This window comes from Lepisosteus oculatus, chromosome 5 (genome assembly GCF_040954835.1).
Source record: "Lepisosteus oculatus isolate fLepOcu1 chromosome 5, fLepOcu1.hap2, whole genome shotgun sequence".
NCBI lineage: Eukaryota > Metazoa > Chordata > Actinopteri > Semionotiformes > Lepisosteidae > Lepisosteus > Lepisosteus oculatus.
The window spans coordinates 37,955,767-37,980,939 of NC_090700.1; the positions used below are offsets into that span (position 1 = coordinate 37,955,767).

A 25,173-nucleotide genomic window follows, 5' to 3' on the forward strand; every position below is an offset into this window, starting at 1 on the left:
ACGTTTCGGCCGTGGAGCCTTCTTCAGGTGTGTGAAGACACCTGAAGAAGGCTCCACGGCCGAAACGTTGTTTTCTTTCTTCTTTTTTTCAGCATGGAATAAACCCATTGCTTGTTCCTTTGCAGCCTACGCATGTTGACGCAGCTGCCCACCTGAACTAAATTCCTCTTCAGACGATGTAAGGGCCGTTTCCAATAATACGTCACGCTCGTTTTCTTTTAGCACCGAGGAACAGCGGCCACCTGCCGACAGGTCGCGCTTTCCGTAGCGCCTGAAAGTGTACGTGCAGGCTAAAGCGCAGTCATGCAATATATATATATAGTAAAACTACAGCGTATACACACAATACGTTATATCTGCTTCCTCGGATCTGGGGATTTGCGAGCCTATGTAGCGCCTAAGACTGGTCACACAATATAAGCTCTTTACTGACCCCTAGTGGAGACACGTTTATGACATATACAAATATTGTGGTTTGTCCCGTGCCAGTAAAATGACTTGGTCTCGTGTTGCAGTATCTTGTGTTTTGTGTGTGCTGTGATGTTACTAGGGGACGTACAGCGAGCTACTATGGTTAATTAAAGGGAGAAACACTTACACCTGGATAATGCAAGGTACAAAGGAAGACAACAGCGCTCTCATTTAAGGCTTTGATCTATCAGTATGAAGACGAAGATTTTTTAACTACCATGATCTCGTGTTTAAAACTCTTGATCTTTTGTCAGTTAAAATAGTTATGTATAACGTCGTCCTCAATATTGTCCAGCAGCCATATCACCCTGCAACTCACAACTAGCAACCCACTGAAGCTAAGCAGGTGTGAGCCTGGTCAGTACCTGGATGAGAGAGCTCCTGGGAAAAACTAAGGTTGCTGCTGGAAGAGGTGTTAGTGAGGCCAGCAGGGGGCGCTCACCCTGCGGTCCATGTGGGTCCTAATGCCCCAGTATAGTGACGGGGACATTGTGCCGTCCTTCGAGGTCCTGACTCTGTGTGGTCATTAAAAATCCCAGGGTGTTTCTCGAAAAGAGTAGGGGTGTAGTCCCGGCATCCTGGCCAAATTTCCCGTGCCTCCTGATAATCCCTCTCTATGAATTGGCTACATTACTTTGTTCTCATTCCGATGGAGCGACGCGCCGGTTGGAGTATTCTCGGTCGCAGTTTAAAGGCAACGTCAGCTCAAAGATTTGGTTCAAACCGACAAATGGAGACCGGGCCCTGCTGATGCCCGCTAGGAGAGAGAGAGGACGTCGTCCTCAATATTCGATTTTTCGAATGTTGCTGCTTTCTGTTAATTACTCCCCCATAACGTGCATATTACGTTAGTCATCCCCAACATGTGTGGGGATCGCGCATTTCAGTTTGCCAACAATCACAGGTAGTACAGCAAACTGGGAATCACACACTAGCTCGGAAACTCCCGAGAAAATCCGGAGAATCTCGAAGAAACTCCCCTTTCGGATCCGAAGGCGACTGTAACATAAACCCGGGAATTAGTCTTGCCTCGCGTGTCAATCGCACCATATTAGCCTCATTAAAATGGGGGATGGTTTCTTTATTCTCCTGTGAAGCACGAGGTGCGCGTTTTTTTCACATTTCTGTTCTGTTCTTATACGGTTAAGTCAATGTTTACTTCGGTCTTCCTCCCGCCAGTGGGAGACAGCGATTCTTCTGAGACGCGTATTTTCATTTTCGTAGCCGGGCCGCCCTCCTCCTCCTACCCCTCTGCGTCACCGCACCGCCGGGCTTGGATCCGACTGGTCGGGTTTGAATATTCAGAGTGGGCGTCTACCCTTTGCTTGTCGCTGGCTTCTGTCGCCTCCCGTGACCGTGGGCTTGCCGGGCTGCTGTCGAGCCGCACCGAGTCTCCACGATCGGGTGATTGTCGGCGAGGGCGGCGTCAGAATTGCCATTACCGGCTGCTTCTAGAGTGGTACCGCGCAAACACGCACATCGGCACCATCCTCTGTAAAACAGCATCATTTTGGTTGCGCTATCAAGGCGCCGTGTGGGTTATCGCTGCAGAGAGCACCCTTTCCTCTTCTGAATCTCTGCCCCCCCACCAACTATCGGCAATCCGGCCTCACGGTCTGACTTTGCTTGTTACACGGCTGACACCAAATTTGCCAACAAAAAAGGGTAAAAGGTAGCCAAAATGGAGACGGAGATACACGTGCCGGTCGGCTCGCCGGTGATAAGGAAAGTGCCCATTTGTGTGGACGAGCACGACGTAACAGCTGGCGCACTGAAATTGATACAAGAGCTGCGACCGGCTTGGGACATCGATCGCGTCAGGACGAAGGTGAGTAGGAGGTTCACATCCTTAACACGGTCTCCCTTTAATCCGACAGAGCCTTCTCGGTTTTCTTTCTTTTCCAACACAATATTAATGCCGCTCCAGGAAACCGAGAGCATTCTTTTTTTTATTTAAAAGGTGCCATTTTCCTCCTCTTTTGCCTAAAAACAGCAATGTCACGAACTAAACAACGTCTGTCTTCAGACACCTCGTCATCAACTGCAAGTCAGTTGCTGTCCATATTTAACGGATTACTCGTCATTTCAGTGAAGATAACACCGTTTACAAATAAAATGTAAATGCTACAAGGAAAGGATGCAACGTATTGGAGATCCAAAGCAATTTCTTTTAGCTAAGAGCGTGTTTCACAATCCAGGAGTTGATTTGTATTTTATTTGAATACGGCCCTGATGGCGATAATTCTGTTTTAATTTGTAAATTAAACATATCCATGCATTATCAGGTGCAGTTGCTGGGTTTTGTGTGTTCATTAAATATGCTTTTGCGACAGGCCTTTATCCGTTTCACAGATTACTGTATTGTTAAACAGTGACGGATGCGTGTACTCAGTCGCCAGACCAAGTTTAGTGTCGCACCTGCAAACTAGCCACAGCCCGGCGCCGAGCACTGAGCAGCCACAACTGAAAGTGACAGCCGCTCTTAAAGGGCCAGACCCCTCTTCTCCCAATCTGGAGTCCGCCTAGGCTCGCCACAACAATCAAAGCCAGGTTGTGGTTATTCACGGTAGATATTCAGCTCTTTTAATCGTTTCCAGGCGTACCGTGCTGACTCGTGTCTTTCAAAGAGCGAATTGTTTCCTTTAAAATCGTGTTAAACGTCTGGAGTTCCCCTATGTTTTTAACTGTTAAAACAACGGTTTCTTGCTGTGGTCCTGGGAAGTTTCTTTCTTTACATATTTAATTTATTTAGCAATTTAGTTAAAATCCTAGCTAAGGATCAGGACAGTTTTTGTTTAACGTTTCTGTAAAGTTACTCGGTTTTACTCCAACGTTTCAGTGCATTTCTGTAGACGTTAGGGAGTAGAACAATTTTGCTGCTGAAACTGATTTCTAATTATTTCGATTTTTCACACAAATGAACACTTAGTTACACATATTATGAACATGCGTATTAAAAACTAAATATATTTTCTTTGAATGTCTTCGGCCTACTTAAAAAGATTAACAAAACAATGCAGATAAACACAAAAACAAACATACAGTTCGCAATACGAGGTCAACTCTAAAATCTCCGTAAGAAATCCACCTGACCATATGAATGAAATGGTGGTCTGTGATCTTTGGATTGCAGTGATGGTGTGCTGGTTGCCTTGGTGACTGAGAGCTCCAGTCATGACTCACTGTGGACGGTGCGCTGTATCTTACAGACAGAATGACTTTGACCATCCATAGTACTGGAGCCTCTTTGCGCTCTAATGACACAAGTCTGGAGAGGCCGACTAAACTGTTGCCCCCTGGGAAATTTCTTTGACTAGTCGTGTAGACCACGTCGTTTTATAATTGGGGTGACTCAGTGTAAGCCTTATGTTGTAAGAGACTCAGAAAGCTTGGCCGGGATATTGTGATTAAAAACCCTGAAGAACAAAGTCCATTACAAGCACAAACAGAGACAGTAGGACAGTACTCGTATGATTTTAATGAAGTAAAAACTCGTTGGTCTTGCAGTATATCGTTTTGGGCATCTTGTTCGTTGACTATCAGTTTTTGTGTTTTCTCTCTGTTTTCAAACTCAGAGTATAGTAGGCTGGTAGACTCAATTTTCTTCTTTTATCCGAATTGTTATCCTTTGTGCTGCATCTCTCTTTTCCAGCTTCGCTGGTTGACTAGATTACAGTTGGGGATCTCAATGTTAATGGTCACTTTCCTATGTGCTTATCTTTTCAATGGTGTTCTTTGCTGCGATACCTCATCTTTATCATTATTTATTTGACTGAAACGTATGACCTTAACCAAAGTGTCTCATGAAGCTACAGTGTCATGATATACAAGGTGAGTCCTGCCGCCTTGAACTGTATCTTTTGGGTCTTGGGTTTGATTCTGGACTGCGGCACCCTTTGTGTGGAGTTTGCATGCTCTCTTTGTGTTCCCTGTGGGCTTGGCCAGGTGATCTGGTTTCCTGCCACTTCCTGAAGTCGTGATGGCTGGGTTAATGTGTGTCTCAGCTGTTGCTTTGTGCTTGTGTGGGCTGTGCTGGATAGATAGCCCAGCACAGGGTATATTCCCTACTTTGTGGCCTCTCCTTCTGGGATAGCCTCTGGGTTGCCAAGATCCTTATCGGGTATTAAACTGTTTTCTGTTAATGGCTGAATGATAGAAAATAAACATTATATGTTCACAGGTAACTGATTACCAGAAAGTTGTGGAGTGCAGTGAGGACCAGAGAGACATAACAAACTGCAGGATGCAGCAGAAATGTAATGCAATTAGTTACTGATCTGCAGGCACTTATGTAAGTTATTACCTTTGGAACATCTGTTTCCTGGAGTATTAAGACACACTGAACTGGAGCATGGCTGGTCATTAAAATTCAACCATTCTCGGCAAGGCAGAGGAATCAGGGACACCGTTTATATAGCAAGGGTTTAATTCTGGATTTTCACATACATCTACTATGTACCATAGGGCAGCAGTGAGGAGCAATGCTCAGGGTTCTGGACTCATAACTGAGAGGCTGTGGGGTCATATGACAGGTGAGACACTCCTGTTGTACCCGTAAGCAAGGTGCTTTGCATTAATTGCTCTAGTGTAATTTCCAGCTCTATGAATTTGTGCAAATGTAAGTCACTTAGGATAAAGACACCCGATTATATAAATTAGTAAGTCGGTAATAAGTTTACATATAAATCTGTACACATATGCTGTTTGTTCATTAATTTGGCTGTCCCTTGCCATCAAGCATATAGAAGATTAATTATCTGGCAGATAAAGCGGGTTTTGTCTCTGGGGACATCTGAACCTAATCTGAGCAGTCTCAGTTTACTTCCTCATTCTGACACCTTTGGACCTGGGATCTTTCCCAGATATTGTTTCTCCATCTAGTTCGGTCATGAGGCATGATCTCAGAGGAGCTGATAACAGTGTTGTTTTTCTTCTGTCTTGTCTTAGAAATGGTTCTTTGCTCCTCTGGTGTGGTTGACTTGGTAGACTGGGAGAAGAAGAGAACTGTCTTTTGTAAGCCTGGGCCCTGACATCTGGTCAGTGTCTGCTGCATGTTGTACTGTACTTGTTTCAGCCCCTTGCAGTAAAGCAGGAATGCTGTCTGCATTGTAGACTCCCAGTGTTGTTTCAGGTTTAATGTTGAGATCTTCAATCACCAACTTGTTCTGATGGCCAAATGCTGCACTTGCTGGTTTTAGGTCATGCTGGATTTGTGTCTCAGTATGAGGGTCTTCTGTGAAGGGTAACTCCCCTGTTATTGGAAGTGCTTAACACTCTCCAAGCACTTATTGTGACTCTGATTTGATGGTGCTGTGTCATGTGCACCTGGGGTTTCTGGTGGAGGATGTTGGGCTTCTGAATGTTCAGTTTAGGTTCCATCTTACCATATGACTCAGTTACAATGCGGACAGCCATTCCTGTCAAGGTGTATACTGTGCCATTGTCAGGAGGTTTTGCTGATGATCAGTAGCAGAGTTCAATGACTGAAGTTAGTTTTGGACCAGATTTTTTTTTGGACAATAAGAAAATATATTGTCTGTTCAGTAAGTTAGCTACATTCCAAGAGGGAGTTGGTAGGTGGCGACATATTACTTCAATAGTGTTGTCTAGTGAAAATACGTCTGTAGCTAAAAAACACAATTCATTTGAAATACATACTGTCAGTGTTACTGGACTTATAGCTGTCTGTACAGCCACTGTAATGTTTGTGCTTCTGGTAGGACAGTATGTCCATATAAAGAATGTCAGGAATGTTACTGTAGGCGCAGCTCAGAGTATGTTGTGCGTGGCAGTTAGATCAATAGAGTAACAGTGGTGGGGAAATGAAGAATACTAGGCTTTAACACTTGAATTAGTCATATTGTTACTGTTTTTTAAAGCCTCTGCAGTAAATATATTTTAAAAACCTGTCAGAGCTGTAACATGCATATTTAGGAGTAAAATACAAAGATGCTTTCAGATGTAGCCTATGGCTGCTTTGTAAAAGACAGGGAGAGGATGGAGAGGGACATAAGAAGGGCTCCTCTGGTCTGTAGCCAGAGTTTGGGCCTAGACCACCTGATTGGGAAACCTGTTCCACAAACTCACAGCTCTGTGTAAAAAGTCATTTGCTATGTATTTATATTCTAGTGCATTATAGAGCTTAAGCGTAACTTCCTTTGATTTAATTTCCACACTTTTTGCTATATATCTGAGCATACTGTTTCTTTTTTTTTATTGCTTCCACACATTGTATTAGTGAGGATATAGAAAAGTCAACATCCAGATCCCTTTCCTGCAGCTCAGAGTCACCCACATGATAGTGTGAGTCCTACTTCCTGTGTGGATTACTTTGCACATATAAATGCAAACTTTAATTTGTCACATGACTGCCCGCTCCATGATTTTGTTGATGTCATTTTGCCATTCCCTAATGCGGGGGGGTGGTCAATACAGACACACCAATTTTATATCATTTGCAAATGTCATTAATTTTGTAAATATACCAGGATCTAATAATAAATATAGATCAGGAAGAGCAATGGACCTAAAGCAGACACTTGCTGTACTCCGCTGCTTACTTGCCCACAGTTAGAGTTCATGCATCATGTCCCTGGAGATGTTTCCTGTTCCTAATCGGGTGTATACATTACCGTAGATTCCTATGGCTTTTAACTTGAGAATTTGCTTCTGTTAATCTAAATTTTAGTGTTGTAAGCTTTCTTGGTTGTTTGTTTAATCAAGTTAATCAAGGCCTGCCCTTTCAAGCACCGTGTTCTAGTTAAGCTCCATCATTTCCATAATATTTCCAGTGACAGACGTTAAACTGATTGTTCTGCAGTTCCTTTCTTTTTATAAATTCATATAAATCCTCCCTTTAATTAACTGGTAAAATGTCCTTCCTAGTGTCTATGCACAACTTTCCTTGTTTATTTAAGATATTGAAACTCTTTTTCCTGAATGTCAGAGAATCTGCTCTGCCGGTGTTGTTGGTGGTGTTGGTTTACAGTAGTGTTGGTTTACACAGCCTGATTACTGAAGCTGATTAAGTAGAGTGGTATTCAGCCGGGCTTTTCATGAGAAGGTTCTCTGTGCTTTTTTGGACCTAAGAAATTGATCCAGGATAAGTAGGAGTGAGTCTATAAGTGCCCTTCCTGCTTGACTCCGCCCCTCTCCCTCTGTCTCCGCCCCCTCCTCCAGCTCTTCACTGATGGCATCACCAACAAGCTTGTTGGCTGCTATGTGGAGGAGTGCCCCGAAGACGTGGTGCTGGTCCGGGTGTACGGCAACAAGACGGAGCTTCTGGTGGACCGGGACAATGAGCTGAAGAGCTTCCAGGTGCTGCACGCAAACGGCTGCGCCCCCCACCTGTACTGCACCTTCCAGAACGGGCTGTGTTATGAGTTCATGCAGGGAGACGCGCTGGGGCCCCAGGATGTCCGGGACCCCAAGCTTTTCAGGTACTCCTCTACAAGACAAGCCGGTGATCCCTACAGGTTGACGGGGAGCTGGGGTGCCTCTGGGTGAAGACACTCGGCATATTGCCATGGATTGTAAATGTAACCTCAAATGATTTTCTGGAAGGGACTATACTGGATTGAAAATACTCCTCCTGTATAGCAATATAAAAATTGTATTTTCTGTAGAAACTCATAGGGAGAATTTTGAGATTTTTTTGTCCCTTAATGGACACTGAAAGAGGAAATGTTCGGTGCATTGTTAGCTTCACACAGGGAATCCACCTTGTGAAACAGGGAAAAAACAGGAAAGAGCAAGGTTATTTTTTATATGAGGGGGCTTCCTGTCTTAGGACTTTACCTCCCATGTTATAAGAAAAAAATACTATTTAAATCACCTGTTGTTTAAAAACAGATGCAAGGGCCCATCACAGATGAGGGCAGCATTCCGGAAATGTGACATATCGGGAGACTTTGTCCTGACTAGTAGAAGCAAATTGCTACCAAAGAAGTTTGGCTAAAGACCAGCTGTCCTTTAACTGAATTCCAGATTTCCAGATTCTTGAAGTTATTAATTTTGCCTGGTTAAATTTGGGTCAGGAGGTCCCCCTAAGAAAATCGGGTCTGCAGACAGGCTGCCCAGCTTTTTTCTCAGAACAGCCTGGCATTCTTACAGCAGGAAAATGCCTGCCTGCTTAATATTATGATGTCTTGTCAAATGACTATATATGTAATTCGATTACGCTTTAAATGTAGGTCATCTTCTATATTTTAAGGTGCAGGTACAGATGCACCCCGTCACTTCTGCAACTTCCTTAGCTCACAGTGTCATCACCCACATCTGAAATGTGGACAGTGTAAACTCTGCCACAGCAGGTGTCAGGTCTTTTGGGTCATCTCGTGTGGCAGAGTTAGCCACTGTTTAGGGAATGGAGCTGTGTGTGCCTGAATCTCAGCATGAGCGGGGAGACCCACACTTATCACACAGGCTTAGGGCACCATTAGTGGTAAGATAAGACAAAGGATGAACCCTTTAAGATCTCACCAAGTGTAAAAGTAGAGATGAATTAATTGTATTTAATGATTTCATTGACCAGGGCAATGATTCTCATCCTAGTTTGTGTGTGTGTTTAGAGTGATGTATTAAGTGCTTCTCCATCTGGCTCTTTCTGTGCCGCAGGCTGATAGCTCGGGAGATGGCCCGAATTCATGCCATCCATGCCCATAATGGCTGTATACCCAAGCCCAACCTCTGGATCAAGCTCCGCAAATATTTCTCCCTTGTGGCCACTGAGTTCACCGACCAGGCCTCTAACACCAGGTAACATTGCAGAATCAGGCTGGACTACAGCCAGTCTAAATACACTTTCTATGCTTCCATTCATAGAATTGTAATGCACAGCTGCGTGGAAGATGTTGGCTAACTGTCGCTTAATTGTAGAGTCCAGCAACCACAGTACCTGCATTTGAAATCAAAACGCGTTTCTCTTGCCTGAAAAGTGAAAAGGAAAAAAGAAATAAACGAATAGAATAGAAATTCCTTGTGAGGTACGCTCTGCTTTTCTGCACAAGTTCCCTTACATAAACTGGTGTGTTTGCAAGGAAATTGGATTCGCAGACATGTGCAGAGAATGAGAGCATATTAGTCTGTGGCTGTATTATGTGTTGCGGCTCCTGCCTATTGGAAGGAGTTGTGCTCATGGGTCTGGCTGTTAGAGGGATTACTGCTCTTTAAGCCCATTAGGATAGGGAAGGCGACAGGACTGATTGGCTCAGCCAGGCCACCTTGCGTTTGGAATGACCCCTGTCTTGTTGCGGTATTTCTTAGTCAGGCCACACGGTAACCTTCTGGAATGCTCTCAATGACGAAAGCTCATAACCTGCTTGTCTGTGACCTTTCCTGTCCTGAGCTCCTGGGTGCTAATTTCCACCAACTCAGGCTTTGAGAAGGGGCAGAATGAATATTTCTGCTGCATGTGTTTGACATCAGTAAGTATATACTGTACATATCCGTTAAGGTCTCTTCCGTTATTAAAATGTCAAACATTCCTTTTGAGCTAACATGCATTCAGGCCGACCAGAAAACACAACAGTTGCAACTACAGCAATGTCCGGTAGCCTGGCCTTGTGCAACGTGCAGGGCCTTACGCAGAGGCTTGTTCAGAAATGTTTGCTGGAAAATGCATGTTGTAAAACTCATTAATTCTGTTATGTTTGAATATTTTGATTTTGAATTAGATTTGTCTTTACACCCAACCAGATAAATACTTTTTATATTTATATGTACAAAAAATACATTCATATATGCTAAATATTGATAAGTGTCGCTAACTCCTTTTCATTTCGGGAAAGAAATGGTGTTGTGCTCTAGATAAATTAGCCCTTTCACAAGCCTCCAAAACAGCTGAAAATGTGAAACTCTGAGAATCCAGGTTATTTTTATTTGGGGCCTGATGTTTTATTTTTTTACTGTTTCTGAAGAATCCAACAGGAAGTGCCTAGTCAGGAAGTCCTGGAGCAGGAAATGACCTGGATGAAGGACCATTTGTCGCAGCTGGGCTCTCCCATAGTGCTTTGCCACAACGACTTGCTGTGTAAAAACATTATCCACAATGTGAAAGAAGGTAAATACTCTACTCTGTTTGTGAACTTAAAAACATGTTCATACTTTCAAATAACGGCTGTAAATCCATATGCGTTCTGACTGAGCAACATGGGTTTCAGGCACATGAATTATAAAGACATTTCTTGTAACAAATTATGTTGGATAGATAATTTTTGATGATCACTAACCATTTCAGTACTATCAGTAATGTGACCAAAAATGGGATTCATTATTTTTGTTGCTAGGTGTGATTAATTTTTTTTTTTGTGTAGAGTCAGACATTAAGGTGGTAAAGTGCCATTAAGCATTTCTTAAACTGCTAAGTATTCTCTCTTGTTCTTGCAGGGCATGTCAGATTTATAGATTATGAGTATGCCAGCTACAATTACCAGGCCTTTGACATTGGGAACCATTTCAATGAGTTTGCAGGTAAGTGGGTATGAGGTTGCTAGGCAAAGGCTAACTGAGGGAGCAACAGGGGAAGGAGGCAGGTGTGCATTCTGGGAAGAGTGCCCAGGGACAGCCAGGGATAGTGGCAGAATCTGTCCTGTCTGTCAGGCGAGACTGAGCTCCATTTCTCAAGGGCCTCTAGTCTGACACAATAGCAACAAGGAGTTGAAAGGCCTCTACTAAATGTAGATTGTTATTTCTGAGGCATGATCGTGTTTGTTTAAAAGTTGTAACTGTTTTTTTCTCTCTCTCTTCTACCTGTTGCATATTTTGTGTTGCCTGTCCGTTTGCTGTTTTGTGGGTTTGTGGGTTGTGTTTGTATGTGATGGGTTGACGTGTTGTTATGTCATGCTTTCTTTGGTGTTTTGCTGTGTGTGTGGGTGCTCCTTGTCTAACCGATGCTTGTGTAACTGATGGTCTGTGTTTGTGCTGTTTGTGTGTGTTTTGCCTATATTGTTTGTGTTGTGTGCTTGTGTGTAACTGATGACTTATGTGTGTGTGCTGTTTCTGTGTGGGTGTCTGATGGCTGCTGTGTGTGTCAGGAGTGAGCGAGGTGGATTACTCGCTGTATCCCAGCAGGGAGCTCCAGCTGCAGTGGCTCCACTCCTACCTGCAGGCCTACAAGCTTTTCACCAAGAAGGCGGAGGAGGTGAGCAGCCGGGAGATAGAGACGCTCTACGTGCAAGTAAATAAGTTTGCTCTGGTGAGTGCATTCAGGCACGAATTTAATATTTCTTTTTTTTTTTATCATTCCAATCCATTGTGGCCCAAAATGATATCAGAGACTCTCCTCGCCTCTTTTAACATAGCCTGCGATGCACATGATTCACTCACCCTAGTCAACATCAGAAAGGCTACAAATGAGGTGGAGGTTGTCCTGCACTGTGCTTTGCTAACAGCAGATGGATTTAAAGCTGTCATGCAGGATCCAGGGGAGCTGGCTTCAAAAACATTGCTTTATCTGGGCATTTTTTTTTTGTGCCTACATTCTTTCCACCATTTGGTAGTTAGAAATTAATTGATCCCAGGATCTCATCCAGCCATTTCTTGAAAGAAGCCAGGGTAGTGGCTTCCACACTATGGCTGGGTAGCTTTGAAATAATAGATTTAAAATTTGATTGTTGAAATTTGTTCCCAACAGGTTGTATTCTTTGTATATTTGCATGCATTATTTTTCATATTGGAGAGACATTATTGCTTGAAACATTGACAGCTGGAACAGATGTTTCACGTGGGCCAGTTGCTTTAAATCTTTTAAATCACATATCAGTCACTTGAGGCAGTGAACTTGTTTTCATGATTGAGGCTGTATATATTTGCTGAATGAGATACAGAGAAAGGCAGGTGCCTGCTGTGCTGCTGTCTATAAAACCAAGGTCCTGTGTAAGACATTAATACTGTATCTGTGTCATTTCTCTTGGCAGGCATCTCATTTCTTTTGGGGGTTCTGGGCTCTGATCCAGGCCAAGTATTCCACCATTGACTTTGACTTCCTTGGGTAAGAGAACTTCCCAGAATCAGGATTTATTCAAAACTGAAATGCTAATGCAAGTCTAGAAATAGAATTCCCATTGCATAGGTGTTTTGAGTCGGTTCAGGATTTCTGCACTACTTGACTGATTCTAATCGGATGGCTGGTGTGTGTTTGCTGTGTGTGTTGAAGGGAAGCTGTCACCACGTGGTGGGTATCTCATATGTGGTACAATTTGTTAGATATATTTGCATAGATACTTGTATGCTATAAATGCTCACTAGTCCGATAACTGGTGTTGTAGGGTTTGTTAGCTGGAGGTCTGAGCTCTGTGCCTCCTTGAGCTCTTTGCTTTCAGTTGAAACACCTAGTGTGTGGTGGTGGTGCACTTCACTGCACCGCCTGAGTAACCTCACACTTAAAATGGCAGCTGTGATCTCTTGAAAGAGGAGTGGCTTGTGGTAGGCATGGTCAGAGGGGCCTGCCTGCACATCCTCTTTCTCCCTGTGTGCGGTGGCAGGGTCTGTAGCTGCAGGCCGAGACATTAAAGACGCACATGAATGACATTGGCCATTCCAAATGTGGTAGGTATAACAGAAATGATTGGTGATTTGATTTGATTTAAAACAAAAACTAATGGGGATAAAAAACAAAATTCTTCAAATTTATGCATGTAATTGCTCCTAGAAAAAAAATCAGTAGTCCAAAATTTTAACCCAAATGAGCAAGTTCATGTGAATTCCCATAAAATAGTCAACATGTTGTTGCGTGAGTGATGACTGGTAGAAAATGAGAACCAGGGTAGTCAGTCTGCAGTGATTTTGAAATAGGAGATTTTCCTGACCCTCACATTCTGTTACCCCTTTCTCTGATGGAGCTTAAGGTGGACTTTCTCTCTCTCTCCCCCTGTCTTTGCCTCCCAGCTATGCGGTGCTGCGGTTCACTCAGTACTTCAAGATGAAGCCGGAAGTGATGTCGCTGGGGATTGTGGAGTGATGGGGGTGCAGAACACGCAAGAAGTCTTCACTCACTCTCTCTCCGTCTCTCTCTTCATCGAGACTGAAACTGCAAAACTGAGGCTCCTCTCTATAGGAGAAGAAAGGGCTGGGGGTGGGGGTGGGAATTTGGGGGTAGGATGGCAGATTTACTGTAGAGGATGGAGTTAGGAGAGTGTGCGAAGGGGGGGTATGTGCGATGAGAGGTGGGATCAACTCATTTCCGTTGGATTTGCGATTCCCTTTGAGAAATATGCCCCCCTGTTTCCCTGCGTGGCACTTTGTTAATAAGGCTAATATGTATTTTGTTCTGCTTTCAAAGAGTAGTGTCATTTAGGGTTTATGAGCCCTGTCCCATTGAAAATGGGCTTTGTTGATGGTTGTGACAAAACACAATTCACAGAATGGAACAGGAAGAAACATCTGTCTCTGCTGGCTTGCCCTTCCATGCCTTGCAGGGCCTGATGCAGATGATCCTGCTGAAGGCTGTTATGCTATATATACTGCGGACATGGAACAATTTGGGGTGAATGTGGGATTCAGGGTTGGAACGTTTTATTTTTTGGAATGCTTGTACATTGGCAGGGTTTTGCATTTTTGTTTTTGTGTGTAAAATGGGTATCCAGCAAGTTACAGGTTCAGAATGGATCCTTATTTGTATCCTCAGAAAATCTAAAAGAAACAAGTTGTTGGCAGACATTCTGAGGCTTGTCTTCTTCAGCGCCCTGCCCTGTTTTGGGGTGTTTTGTAGGTTGACGTGATGGAGTATCTAAGCTGAATGATGAGCCTCTAGAATCTGGCTCTGCTCTCTGCCCCCTACTTGAGCTGTCTCTGCATTACCAGTGGGGGCCAGAATCTAGGCAGCTGCTTACTGTAAACGTGACAGTGAGCTGGTACTTTTTGCACTTAAAGCTGTGACACATTCTTTACTGACCTCTGTCTCAAGTCATTCTCATGGTCCAGTCTTTGTCACTGGAAACTTTGGGACGAAATCTATCTTGATTCTGAAACTGTAATAGCAGCAGAAATAATTGTGGCCAGTGTAGTAGTGGTGGTTTTCTAGAGCTCACTCAGTAATGCTTCTTGGTAGATGGCTGCATTCGGTATCTCTTCTGCTTTTGTGTTATTGTCTTTGACCTTACTGACAGGTGGTGGGGCTGAACTGTCATTGTGCACTTGGCACTACCAGCACAGGAACTGGAGCAGCAACAGGAGATGATGCGAGCCAGGTTTCCTGTTGCTGTCACCTTGGCAAATGCTGTACTAAGGGGGGAATAGAGGTGAGGGAGGGGCGTTGGATGAGTTGGATAGATAACTGCGCTAGTGGGCTTTAAGGTATGTGGTCTGCATAGCCTGTGGTTGTTGGAAGGAGAGAGGTGGCGGCCATGTGCACTATACTGCGCAATGCTAGCTGGAAAATTAGAGTACGCTCTGAATGATTTGGAAAGCTTTGTAGAAAGTCTTTAACCTTGAGGTCCTGCGTGAGTGTGTTGTCATTAATCGGTATGGGCAGTGGTTGGCTTACTGAGGTGTGTAAGTTAATGGCTGCATTCCAGTCTCCCCCTCACCCGACCATCCATGCATGAAATTTTTGGTAAAGGTTAAAAAGAAGGTTCTCTGAGGAAGTAGGTTTCAAATTAAAATCTGGCATGGATGGTACAAGTACAGTAGCAAGCGACTGATGAAAAGATGTTGCCTACCCTGTAGAAGAAATAAATTCGTCATTTGCTTTCTTAGAAAAGCTTATCCCAGAGTGGCTTGGAAGATCTGGCCTTTGGAGTTAACGGGGAAGCGTTTTGTCCCACGCTTTCCTTTAGTTGCAGCTGACTGATGAAAGGACTGAATCAACAGCCAGGACCAGATGATTTATCTTTACATGATTTATCACTTGGCCATGCTTCTGTACTCTTCTGGGGAACAAGCAGTGTGGAACAATACACGACAAGGCGGAAAGTGGATAGTTCTGTTTTGTTTTCTGTGGATCAGATCCAGATAAATAGGCACTTGAAATGCCCCACAAACATTTTTCCTTCTTTGATGAGCATAGTGGAGACTTCACAGGCCACACATCATAATTCACTATACAGATTGCCTGTAAACCTGTCAACCCTAGACTTGGAGAACCAAAACCCAGCAGGTTTTTAAGGTCATCCTTACATTGTTAACATAAACATTTTGAAACAGTTTGTTTCTTGGACAAACAAACATGTTATTTGTCCAATTAAGAAGTTTAGTCATCAGCGATGAGTATTGAAAATACCCTACTTTAAAGGTACTATTTCCAAACTCTTCAGCACACAGAACTTTACACAGCCTCTCCCTAACAAACCTGCTCTTATTTCTGACTAAACAGCTTCTTACTAATTGATCAATTAATAATGAACTGACGCTGGTGGGCGTGACACTGTACATGATGCCCACAGTGAGCGTTTTGTCCTTCTGCAGAGGCCCAGTTGGTTACATTCCAGGCAGCACATCTGAATGAGGGCAGGTCTGAAACTCAGAAATGGGTACCAAGTTGATCACAATTACAAATCCCATTGAATCTTTTCAGACCTGAAAGCAAACATGAAAAATATGAGCCTGTGCTTAAGAACTTGACTGGGGCAAAATCCAGTGTTCGTCCAGGACCAGGGTTCAGAACCACTGTCTCTAGATCATTAGTAGCCATCTTTACAGCAGCCCTGGTTATCACGAGCAGCAAGGGTTGGTTAATGTTGAGGAGCCACAAGTCAAAACACCTGTTCCTCTGACGTATTTCCTCAGCACTCGTGCCTATTCTCCAGTAGGATCATTAGATGATCTCTTTACATTCCTGGGCATTTTGTACAGCGATAAAACCATAGCACCCTGCAGAGGACAAGGCAGTTCTCCGCTCCTTGGCTAGTAATTTCAGTGGCAGAGTTTCATTGGATACTCTACTGTATTGTTTTAGATGGACTGCTTTGTGTTTGAGGCCAAGATGATGAGCTGTGCTCAACCCTATCTTCTCAGTGCAGAGCACATCATGTACCATTTGGTACTGGAATGTCACCAACACAGTCTCTTAGGGGAATGTGAATCTCCAAATAGATTTCATACTGAATGCCTTGAAAACAAAAATGTATTTTGCAGATGAATATCTACTATTCTTATACATACATTAAATATTTTTTCAAGCTACAAGAAAACTGGAGTTCAGTAGAAACAGCTGCCACTGCTTAAATGGATTAAAAACAAATGATGTATTTTCGTGTGCTTTACCTACATTGAAATTTGTGTAAAGTTCTGAACTTTGTACCCTGAAGAATGTTTGCATTGGTGCTTGTGTAATTCACAGATCTGCATATGTTATTTATTTGTTTTTTGCCAACATTCATACTATATTTGATACTTGCAGTGTACAAATTCTCCTTTTCTCAGAGCTTATTTAGTTCCCCCAATCCTGTGTAAAGTTTCCAAACAAAGTACTGTAATAATCATAATTAAAAGAATGTTGTGTATAGAAGACTATGGTCAGGTTTCGTTGTTGTATAAGTAATGAGCATTCATATTATACAAGTTAAAATAATAAATTATAGTAATGTAATTTTATTTTACTATAATATATTATTTATATTTAAAATGTATTATAATCATTTTTAGATTGCTTTTGACTGATTTTATTCCTTTTAAGAGTGTGCTTTTGAGCCTCAGACTGTAGCTTACAGTATCTTAGCTACTGAAATTTAGATTATTAACATCAGGTAGAAAAGAATGTAATTATAAAGACTGACCTTTTTGGAATATGGGTGAGGGCTGCATTTTCAGCTGTTTAATGAGCCATCGCCTCCATAACAGTTAATAATTAACAAGTGTAAGCTGTGAATTATTAATATACCGCAGAGTATTTTTTTTTCTGTGCAGCAGAGGAATGGTGTAGTCCTTTCGAAGACGGGATTGTGAGATGTGCTTTTAAAGGGACAGAACTGGATCTTGTTTTGTTTTTTTCTTCAAAGAGTGGCAGATTTGAACATTGACTTAGTCAAGTGGGACAGTGGGAGAGCTGAGCGATGAGCGAGTCTCCTGTGAATTGCTTTACAAGCAAGTGAGGGTGCCCATCATCTCACCGTGATGGGCACCTTGTCTCTCATCCACTCCGAAGAGCAACCTGGAGTAAATTTGGGCTGTCTCCCCACCCCCACCCCCCACCCCCCCATTTCCAGCCTATGGAAGATGCGGTGCTAGGGACACTGTTCTCCTACAACTTCCAAGAATGCACAGATATTCCCACCATGAAAACTGGCTCTTGGGGGATTTTATTGGGGAAAAAAAAAGCAGCAGTGATGTGGGACAAGCCCAATTTGGATATGGGAGTTGGTTCCAGGAACATGACGGGATGCAGAGTAGATGGGCGTACAGGACTTGAACTTCTAATACACTGCATAGGAAAACAAAAAAAAATCAGTAACAGTTATTGAAGAGAGGGGCCATGGTTCTTTTCCATTTCCAACATGTCTGATACTTTAAATCACGTGGAATAACTTTTCTGCTGTTCATTTTCTAATATTGGAGACCAAACCGCTAACGTCGTGACAGAGTGGAGTCAGGGTTGGAAGGATTAACACTGAGAATGTACTAAACTGACCTGAGCTCAAACACTGTACAGACAGCCTTTGATTCTTATTTTTAATAATGGTTGTGACACATGATGCTTCAGCTCTGTGTGGGATCTGATGCAGGGGGTGCAAGCATGTTCATATTTGATGGGGGAGCTCTGTGAGGCACCAGGGGATCCTCATGCCTGCTTGCGTGTTGTGGGGTGCTGGGATGGCGTTAAGGGCTGGAAGCAGGCTGGGGGTGTAAATACTGTAATAATATTGTTATGGGGAAAAGACATCATTCGATCATGTACAGTGACAAATTTACTGCTCTGTGTTTTCTTGGAGAATAATTTTACAACTGTTAGTAAATATTTATATTAAAAAGGAAGTCAAGAGGCGCCGTGGTGTTTTCATATTGAGTTTTCAGTTACTGAAAGGGAATGTGATAAATTCTAAATGATATATGTATCTGTATGTTCAGTAGGAATAACTTAGTCAACACTACTCCGATCCTGTAGAGCCAGAGTCACACATGATAATGTTCTCTCCAGTCCTCTGTTCCACGGGTATTTACAGCTCCCAGGACTGTGGCTCCCCAGCATGAGACCAGTGCACTAGACCAGGGGCTCACAGATCCAGTCCTGGAAGGCTATAGTGTCTGCAGGTCGTCCTCCACCTCGGCTCATAATTGATCTCATTATTAGCTTAACTGGACCAGGGTAACACCTTTGCCTCAGGTCTACAGGTGCTGGGGGTGTTAGGAGACTTGTAAGACCTACTGGAATGTGGCCCTACAGGACTGGAGGTATGTAGCTTTGTAGTGGAGGATAAGAGGTGTCCTCGGTAAGGAGTAACACTGGTCATATCTCCCTCTCCATGTTAGGGGGCTGGTGTGTTTATAATATACATGTATGTACATCTACACAGCCAGAGCAAGGCCATTTCTGAGGTCTTGGATTCTAGATTTATTGTCACACAGCTGTCCCCATGCAGTTCCAGACATAAACTGCTGGGGTGCTGTGAATGAAAAAACTATTTTTGCACACAGCCCTTGACCATTATAGAAAAATTCCTGGCCTATAGCATGGACAGTGTTGCAGGCATGTTGTATTTGTACAAAACATACTTTTCTCAATGGAGTTTACTTTGCATTACAGTTTGTCCAACAACAGAACAACACATCAGAACCAGACAAACATAGTAGAAAATAATTATTAAAAATGTACTTTGTTCGGTACAAAACAATATGTTGTGAAAAACGTGTTTATGACGTCCTGTTTGTTTATTAAGTATGTAGGAATAACAAAATAAAAGGAGGCAATATTTATTTTTACAAAAGGTTGTAGGAGTCCAGAATAAGTTAGCCATTTGTTGAATCTGATTATCGAATGGCGTTCTTCAGGAAGTGAAAAAGATTCTCAGATCAGTAAGTACCAAACGACCAATATAGATTGACCAAATGCTTTACTGTTCTGTGCAGTCTTTTCATATCCTCCTATGTTATAATTCTCAGTTTATTCTAAGTCCTGACATTAAACTGATTGTGGACGGTAGATTACATAAAACTGGGGGGGATCAATTAAGGTTTTCAAAGTTGAAACCATTTATAAAATTATGCAAAGGTAGTTAAAGTAGACATTTTTTCCAGGTATGTATAGTATTTGTAACTGAGATCTATGAGGGTATTGCATGTAAAACACCCAAAACACAATGTAATTGAATATTACATGTATAAAACAATAAAATAGCTGTATGCACAGTGCATGACCTTGGTTGATATAAATAAATTACTATGTTTTAAGAGTTAGTGGGTTGGTTGGGTGGTAGTGGTTAGCAGTGCTGTGGTGCAGCACTGGGGTTCCAGGGTCAAATCTGAACCTGGGGTGCTATCGGTGTGGAGTTGGTATGTTCTTTCCATGCTCACAGGGGTTTCCCCTGGGTACTCTGGTATCCTCCCACAGTCCAAAGACACACTGGTTCTGATTCTGTGAATATTGGTCCTGGTGTGGGTTTTTGTTTGTGTGGACTGACCCCACCCAAGCCCCACGACCCTTAATTGAAGGAAGCTGTAAGAAAGTGGATACCTGATAAATCTGCATTTCAGATATAATTACATCAAAACAGCAGCTATTCAGCATGGTAAATCAACTTTTCCTGATACTTCCAATAATGCTAACAATTTGCATACAGCGACGCAAATATTTCAATACAAGCGTTTAAAACAAAAAAAAAATAGCAGTCCGTGTTTTTCAGTCACTTTACAGCTGCTGTAAATGGTATACTTATGTACAGTTGCTCATGTTTGTGTTTAGATAAGGACATTAAACATCACATTGCTTCCTCCTTGCACCTGTTCAGTCTTACTTCATCAGTAAACAGCAAAGAAAGGCCCCTTTAACTCACTGCACCGGAAATACGCCAACTGTTTTCCTGTTGTCATGGAGACTCTATCCCAGGAAATGCTACCATTCAGGCTTAGCGAACTTGGCGTGAGGTGTTCCGTTTTCTGACGTGTTATATTTTCGAACCAAAACTAAAATGAAAAACACCGTACGTAAAACCACATATTAATTAAATGCACTTTATTTCAAAGTTAGTTGATTAGTTTTTGTATTAAGGCCTGTCAGATAAATTGTTTCCATTTCAACATCACCAAAGATGATGTGGGTATTTGTTCGTTTAAGAAAACAGTGATCTTATCACTCGTAAATTCAGTATATAATTAGGACATAGTATATTGTCCATAATCTGTATGATCACAATCTACAAAGAAACAGTTATTGCAAATTCACACAGGAACTTGCTTTCCAACTAAAAGCAATCTAGCACCGTCTTAATTGACAGGGATTTGTAGGGAGGACAGATGTTATCAGGACAGCTAGAGTTAACGTTTCTAGTGATAAGAACGGTGCCATTGGATCTTTAAGAGCCAGTCAGGAGTTTGACTAGTCATGATACCTGGAGATTAATTTAGGAAATTCTGGTTTAGGTGGAAAAGCCTTCCTAACCTGTCCACCATCACTTCACAATAGCAACCCAGTTTTAATGTAATGGTTATCCTGGCAAGGAAACATTTGCGTGACCAAAAACTCTGTGGTCGTTATATGCTAAAATTAACCTTGAGGTAATTTGGTCATGGAAAGCTATTGTTTTTACTTATTGCTTGGAAATGTGTAGTGTCTCGTTCACGCTTCCTTGCCCGATCACTTACAAAGACTTGATCCCCTGCTTCTTCCCAAAGGCTTCTGTGTTGGTGGTTCGGTCGGTGTCTGCTTTTGTATATTTCGGTGTTTTTGGATACTACTGTACTTTGATAGAGCACTAAGAGGTCGACAGAGAAGTGTTTATTAGTTTTATTTGTGGAGAAGATGGCTCCCCACCGGAGGCGTTCGGCTTCGAAGTTGCGGGGAAAACACAAAGGCTCCCTCCGTGAAGAACCACTGTGGTAAGTGCCGTTTCGATTAATGTTTTTGGTGTCTACGATGTTAAAGAAAAGGACAAAAAAATACCTGTTGTGGAAGATAAACCATTGCATCAGAAAGCGCCGAATTTAGAACCATCTCTGGGGGGTTTATAGTGCGTTAAATTAGATTGCTATCTGAGCAGGCCTCCTCTACCGAAAGTAATTAGTAGCCTTGTTTGTTTTGTGACTTTGCGCAAGCTGGATACAACTGTTCGTGCATCCAAGACAGAGAATTATGTAAATATTGTGTTAAAGGCTCATCTTAGGTTAGATTTTTAAATGTCCCCGGTGTTTTGAAGGTTTACATATCCGATACAGGCAAGGTTATGATTTGGGATTGACGTTCTTGATTGCATTTTCTATAGTTAATCGTGTACCAGAACTTTAAAAACCAGACCTCAACGCTGCCGTTGCATCAGGACATCTGCGGTACTTTGCTTTCTCACGCTTCCTGCTTCTCTCTCCCCAACTTTCTAAAATCCAACACGCGACACTCACTTCCGCTTGCAAGAATTCTTTATTGCCTTCAAAAACAAAACACTCAAAAACATGTAAATAATACATGAAATATACACCTTGAATTACGCAACCACTTATAAACAAAATATATTTCTATGTCTGTATTTACAGCAATAGCAATAATAACCGACCCATTTGGATTTGTTGAAATTAGTTTTCAATTTAAAAATGTTTAAAAAATGACGTTAAAAAAATTCCAGCATTCCTAGGGAGAGCTCCGACTTGACGGTCTTATTACTGAGAGCAGTCTTACACAGGCCCGTGTGTGCTGCCCGACCGGCCAACAGCGTTAAGAAGGAAGACTCCTTTCCTAAAACGTAATCTCAGTATTTTTCAGTGTTAGAAAAGTGATCATTAAGAACATTAGAAGTCCCCCTCCCCCCAAGTATTTTTCCCCGGGGCCCTACTGTCAGACTTGAACAAAATGACGGGAAAAGGACAATATGGGGCTCCGTGTTATCATCATCTTTTCGCAGTTGAAAATGCGAACCAGCAGGTGGCGCTGTTCACCGCGGTTTAGTTTCTAGGACCGCAAACCAAGTTCTCTCCCCGAACACAAAAAACACGTCACAGTACAGCATGGATGAATGGAAAGAATACATACAAAGCAAGTTACAATAAACTTAATTTAAATAAATATACGATAGATTTAGAAAAATACAATTTAACCCAATGGCGGAGGTACTTGGATTTTTATTTTGGACTTTAAGAAATCTAGTTGTATATAAGGCTGCCAACAACCTCGATGTACACAAACCTTAAAGGAGATCTGTGCATGTTTAATATACATGTATATGTCCTCGCTGATCAGCTTCAGTTATGCCCCACCTATTTGCGTATTTATTAAAATGTATCTCAGTATGCAAACTAAGTAATGAACACCGTGAATAATGATTGCAGACTCGCGGGTCTGAAGCAGACACGAGCACGTGTACACAGTTAACAGAGCAGAGGCACGTTCGTCATGTGCTGGTTTGGCGAGAATAAATCATTGTAACAGTTTTGTTTAATACAGCTACAAACATCGTGTAAGTGCATGATCAAAGCTGGGCTGTGTGTATATATATATAAAATCAACAATTAACTGGGAGACTTTTCCATTCGTTTAAAAAAATCTGCCTTCCATAAGATCATGTATCATCTGTTCAAGATATTTCACATTTTGCCAAAACCTCGTGGTAGAGCAGACTTAATAGAAAGTATGTAGTTTTTCTATATACACACTTATACACCTACAGCTTTTTGAAATGGAGACTGTCACACAGTGCATCTTGCAGGCTCTTTTTGTAAGCCTGTTCCTTTTTTTCTGTCAGGAAGGCTAGGGTTTTGCGATTGATTGCATCTTCCGGTTTTGGTATCCATGAATTCCTTCTTCACCATGGCAGTTTTGTTTCCGGTACCCTCACTTCTGTACAGTTAAACCCAAGACATACAGCCTGATCCCTTTCCCCTTGCCCACCCACAAACACCTGCGGAAGGTCTCCTGTTCAAACAGGGGGTAGTATTTGGAAGGTTATGTGTTCTGCTTCATTCTTATTGTTGTTTGGCTCATGCTTTCTTCAACGGTCCAACAGCTGAACTTGGAACATGTCCGAATCCCTAACCAATACTTCACTCTTTTCATAAGCCTTTATTTACTGTGCTTCAGATAAGTCTGCCAGGGTGGCTAGATCTGCTTGGAGAACTCCTTTACTCAATGGCTGTCATTTTGTTTTCAAGAGGTTACAGATGTATGGATATTAAAGGCGTTAGTAACATTATGAGGCCTGTAGAAACGAGGTGATTAGCTGTCTAATTCATTGAAAAGGCTGTAGCAGCACAGTCCTTTACATGTTTGCTAGGGAAGATGGACATTTGAGACTTCTCTCTTTCTAAATTCAGAATCTCCAAGGTGTTAATCCTCGAGATCTGCTCCACCATATTGTGACGCGCTGTATGGAGAAAATGTAGTACCTGCACAGATGGCAGAGCAACATTCTCCTAGTACACTGGATCCAAAGCATTTTCCTTAGGTGTTTAAACTACGATTTTAATGTTTATTTGAAAATCCATGTGAAAATGCATAGTTCTTGGATGATCTTAAGGCCTTTTAACCTTATAGTCTACAATGTCACTTATGGAACAAGAACTGCTATTATTGTCTGTGTGATTACTATTACACAAATGGAAAGTAAATAGGTGCTTCTCTATACAAAGGGTTATAGGAGTCTACCCAGTTCTGTTTTCAAATTGGATACCTAGGCTACGTTCAAAGAGCGCTTGACAAGACCCATGGATCAATTGGCCCATGAGCTGAATAACCTCCCCTCATCTACAATCTTCCCGATGTTTCTGCGTTTCCATTTGTGTTTTCTCAGGTAAATCGCCGGGAAAGTCTCTGAAGTAATCTAATGAAATATTGTGAATGTAGCTCTTAATTCAGAAAACTTAGCTTCTGATCTTTATATTCACAAACATGTAGAAACCTTACAAAAAATAAATAAAGCAAATAAATAGAGCCGGTCTAATAGCGCCTTTGCTCTGCTCTGAGCTTGGTTCATCCACGTCTCGGAGTGAAATCCGCAAAGCTCTCCTGACGGTGAGACAGGGACTTGCTTTGTGTTTTAAGAGCGTAGGGGAGGATTCTGTTCACAAACATTGTGTTTATGTTCCCCGTTTTTAAAAATAGCAGAGGGTTTTACCCCTTGAGCCCCTAAGATTTCAAAAACGTATAGATCCTTCAAACCCAGAGTGTCATCGAGGTTTAGAATTAAGAAAAAAAGGCAGAATTAAAACTGACGACTCCTGGCTGGCCTCCCAGAGGAGGGCTCTGCCCCTGGGCCTCAGTCAGTGAGGACCACCAGCTCGCCCTCGCTGCGCTCCCCCGGGTTGCTGTCCTCCCCCTCGCTGTAGGGGTATCTCTCCGCCGGCGGCGGTGGCGGAGGGACTCTCCCCTCCCGCTCGCGGGGCTGAGAGGGGCGTGGCTCCAGGGTGCGGGGTAGGTACCTCTCCAGCAGGGCAGGGTGCATGGGCAGGCTGCTCAGGGACACGGGGGGGCTGGGGTACGGTGGCTCCGCGGAGGAATAGTGATGCAGCTGCTGCTCGGACTGGCTGAAACACACAGACGTGCACAGACAGGGGTCAAGCCAGCGGAGCGGAGCCCGTTCGAGAGGGAGGAAGACCTAGCGAAATCGGGACCTGCTTTGGAACGGCCGTCGTGTG

General features: G+C 42.7%; 2 protein-coding genes across 8 annotated transcripts in view; one reads left to right on the forward strand and one right to left on the reverse strand.

Annotated features, from left to right (window-relative positions):
* Nucleotides 1-958: 958 nt before the first annotated feature.
* On the forward strand, nucleotides 959-18,378 carry etnk2 (ethanolamine kinase 2). Of its 2 annotated transcripts, none has more exons than XM_006628545.3 (8): nucleotides 959-2,299; nucleotides 7,651-7,910; nucleotides 9,088-9,228; nucleotides 10,389-10,531; nucleotides 10,858-10,941; nucleotides 11,505-11,665; nucleotides 12,387-12,460; nucleotides 13,357-18,378. In XM_006628545.3, exons 1-8 carry the CDS (start codon nucleotides 2,153-2,155, stop codon nucleotides 13,427-13,429), a joined length of 1,083 nt encoding a protein of 360 aa, XP_006628608.1. In that variant the 5' UTR covers nucleotides 959-2,152; the 3' UTR covers nucleotides 13,430-18,378. The 2 variants fall into 2 exon arrangements, with proteins under 2 accessions (XP_006628608.1, XP_015198111.1); XM_015342625.2 differs by lacking the exon at nucleotides 959-2,299 and adding an exon at nucleotides 3,423-4,302.
* Nucleotides 18,379-21,951: 3,573 nt separating this feature from the next.
* sox13 (SRY-box transcription factor 13) overlaps nucleotides 21,952-25,173 on the reverse strand; it is a 41,614-nt gene continuing 38,392 nt past the window's right edge. For all 6 annotated transcript variants that reach the window (XM_069190358.1, XM_069190359.1, XM_069190354.1 and 3 more), the window contains exon 14: nucleotides 21,952-25,062. In XM_069190358.1, coding sequence (XP_069046459.1) covers nucleotides 24,795-25,062 — 268 coding nt within the window. In that variant the 3' untranslated portion in view covers nucleotides 21,952-24,794. The remainder of the gene's footprint in view (nucleotides 25,063-25,173) is intronic.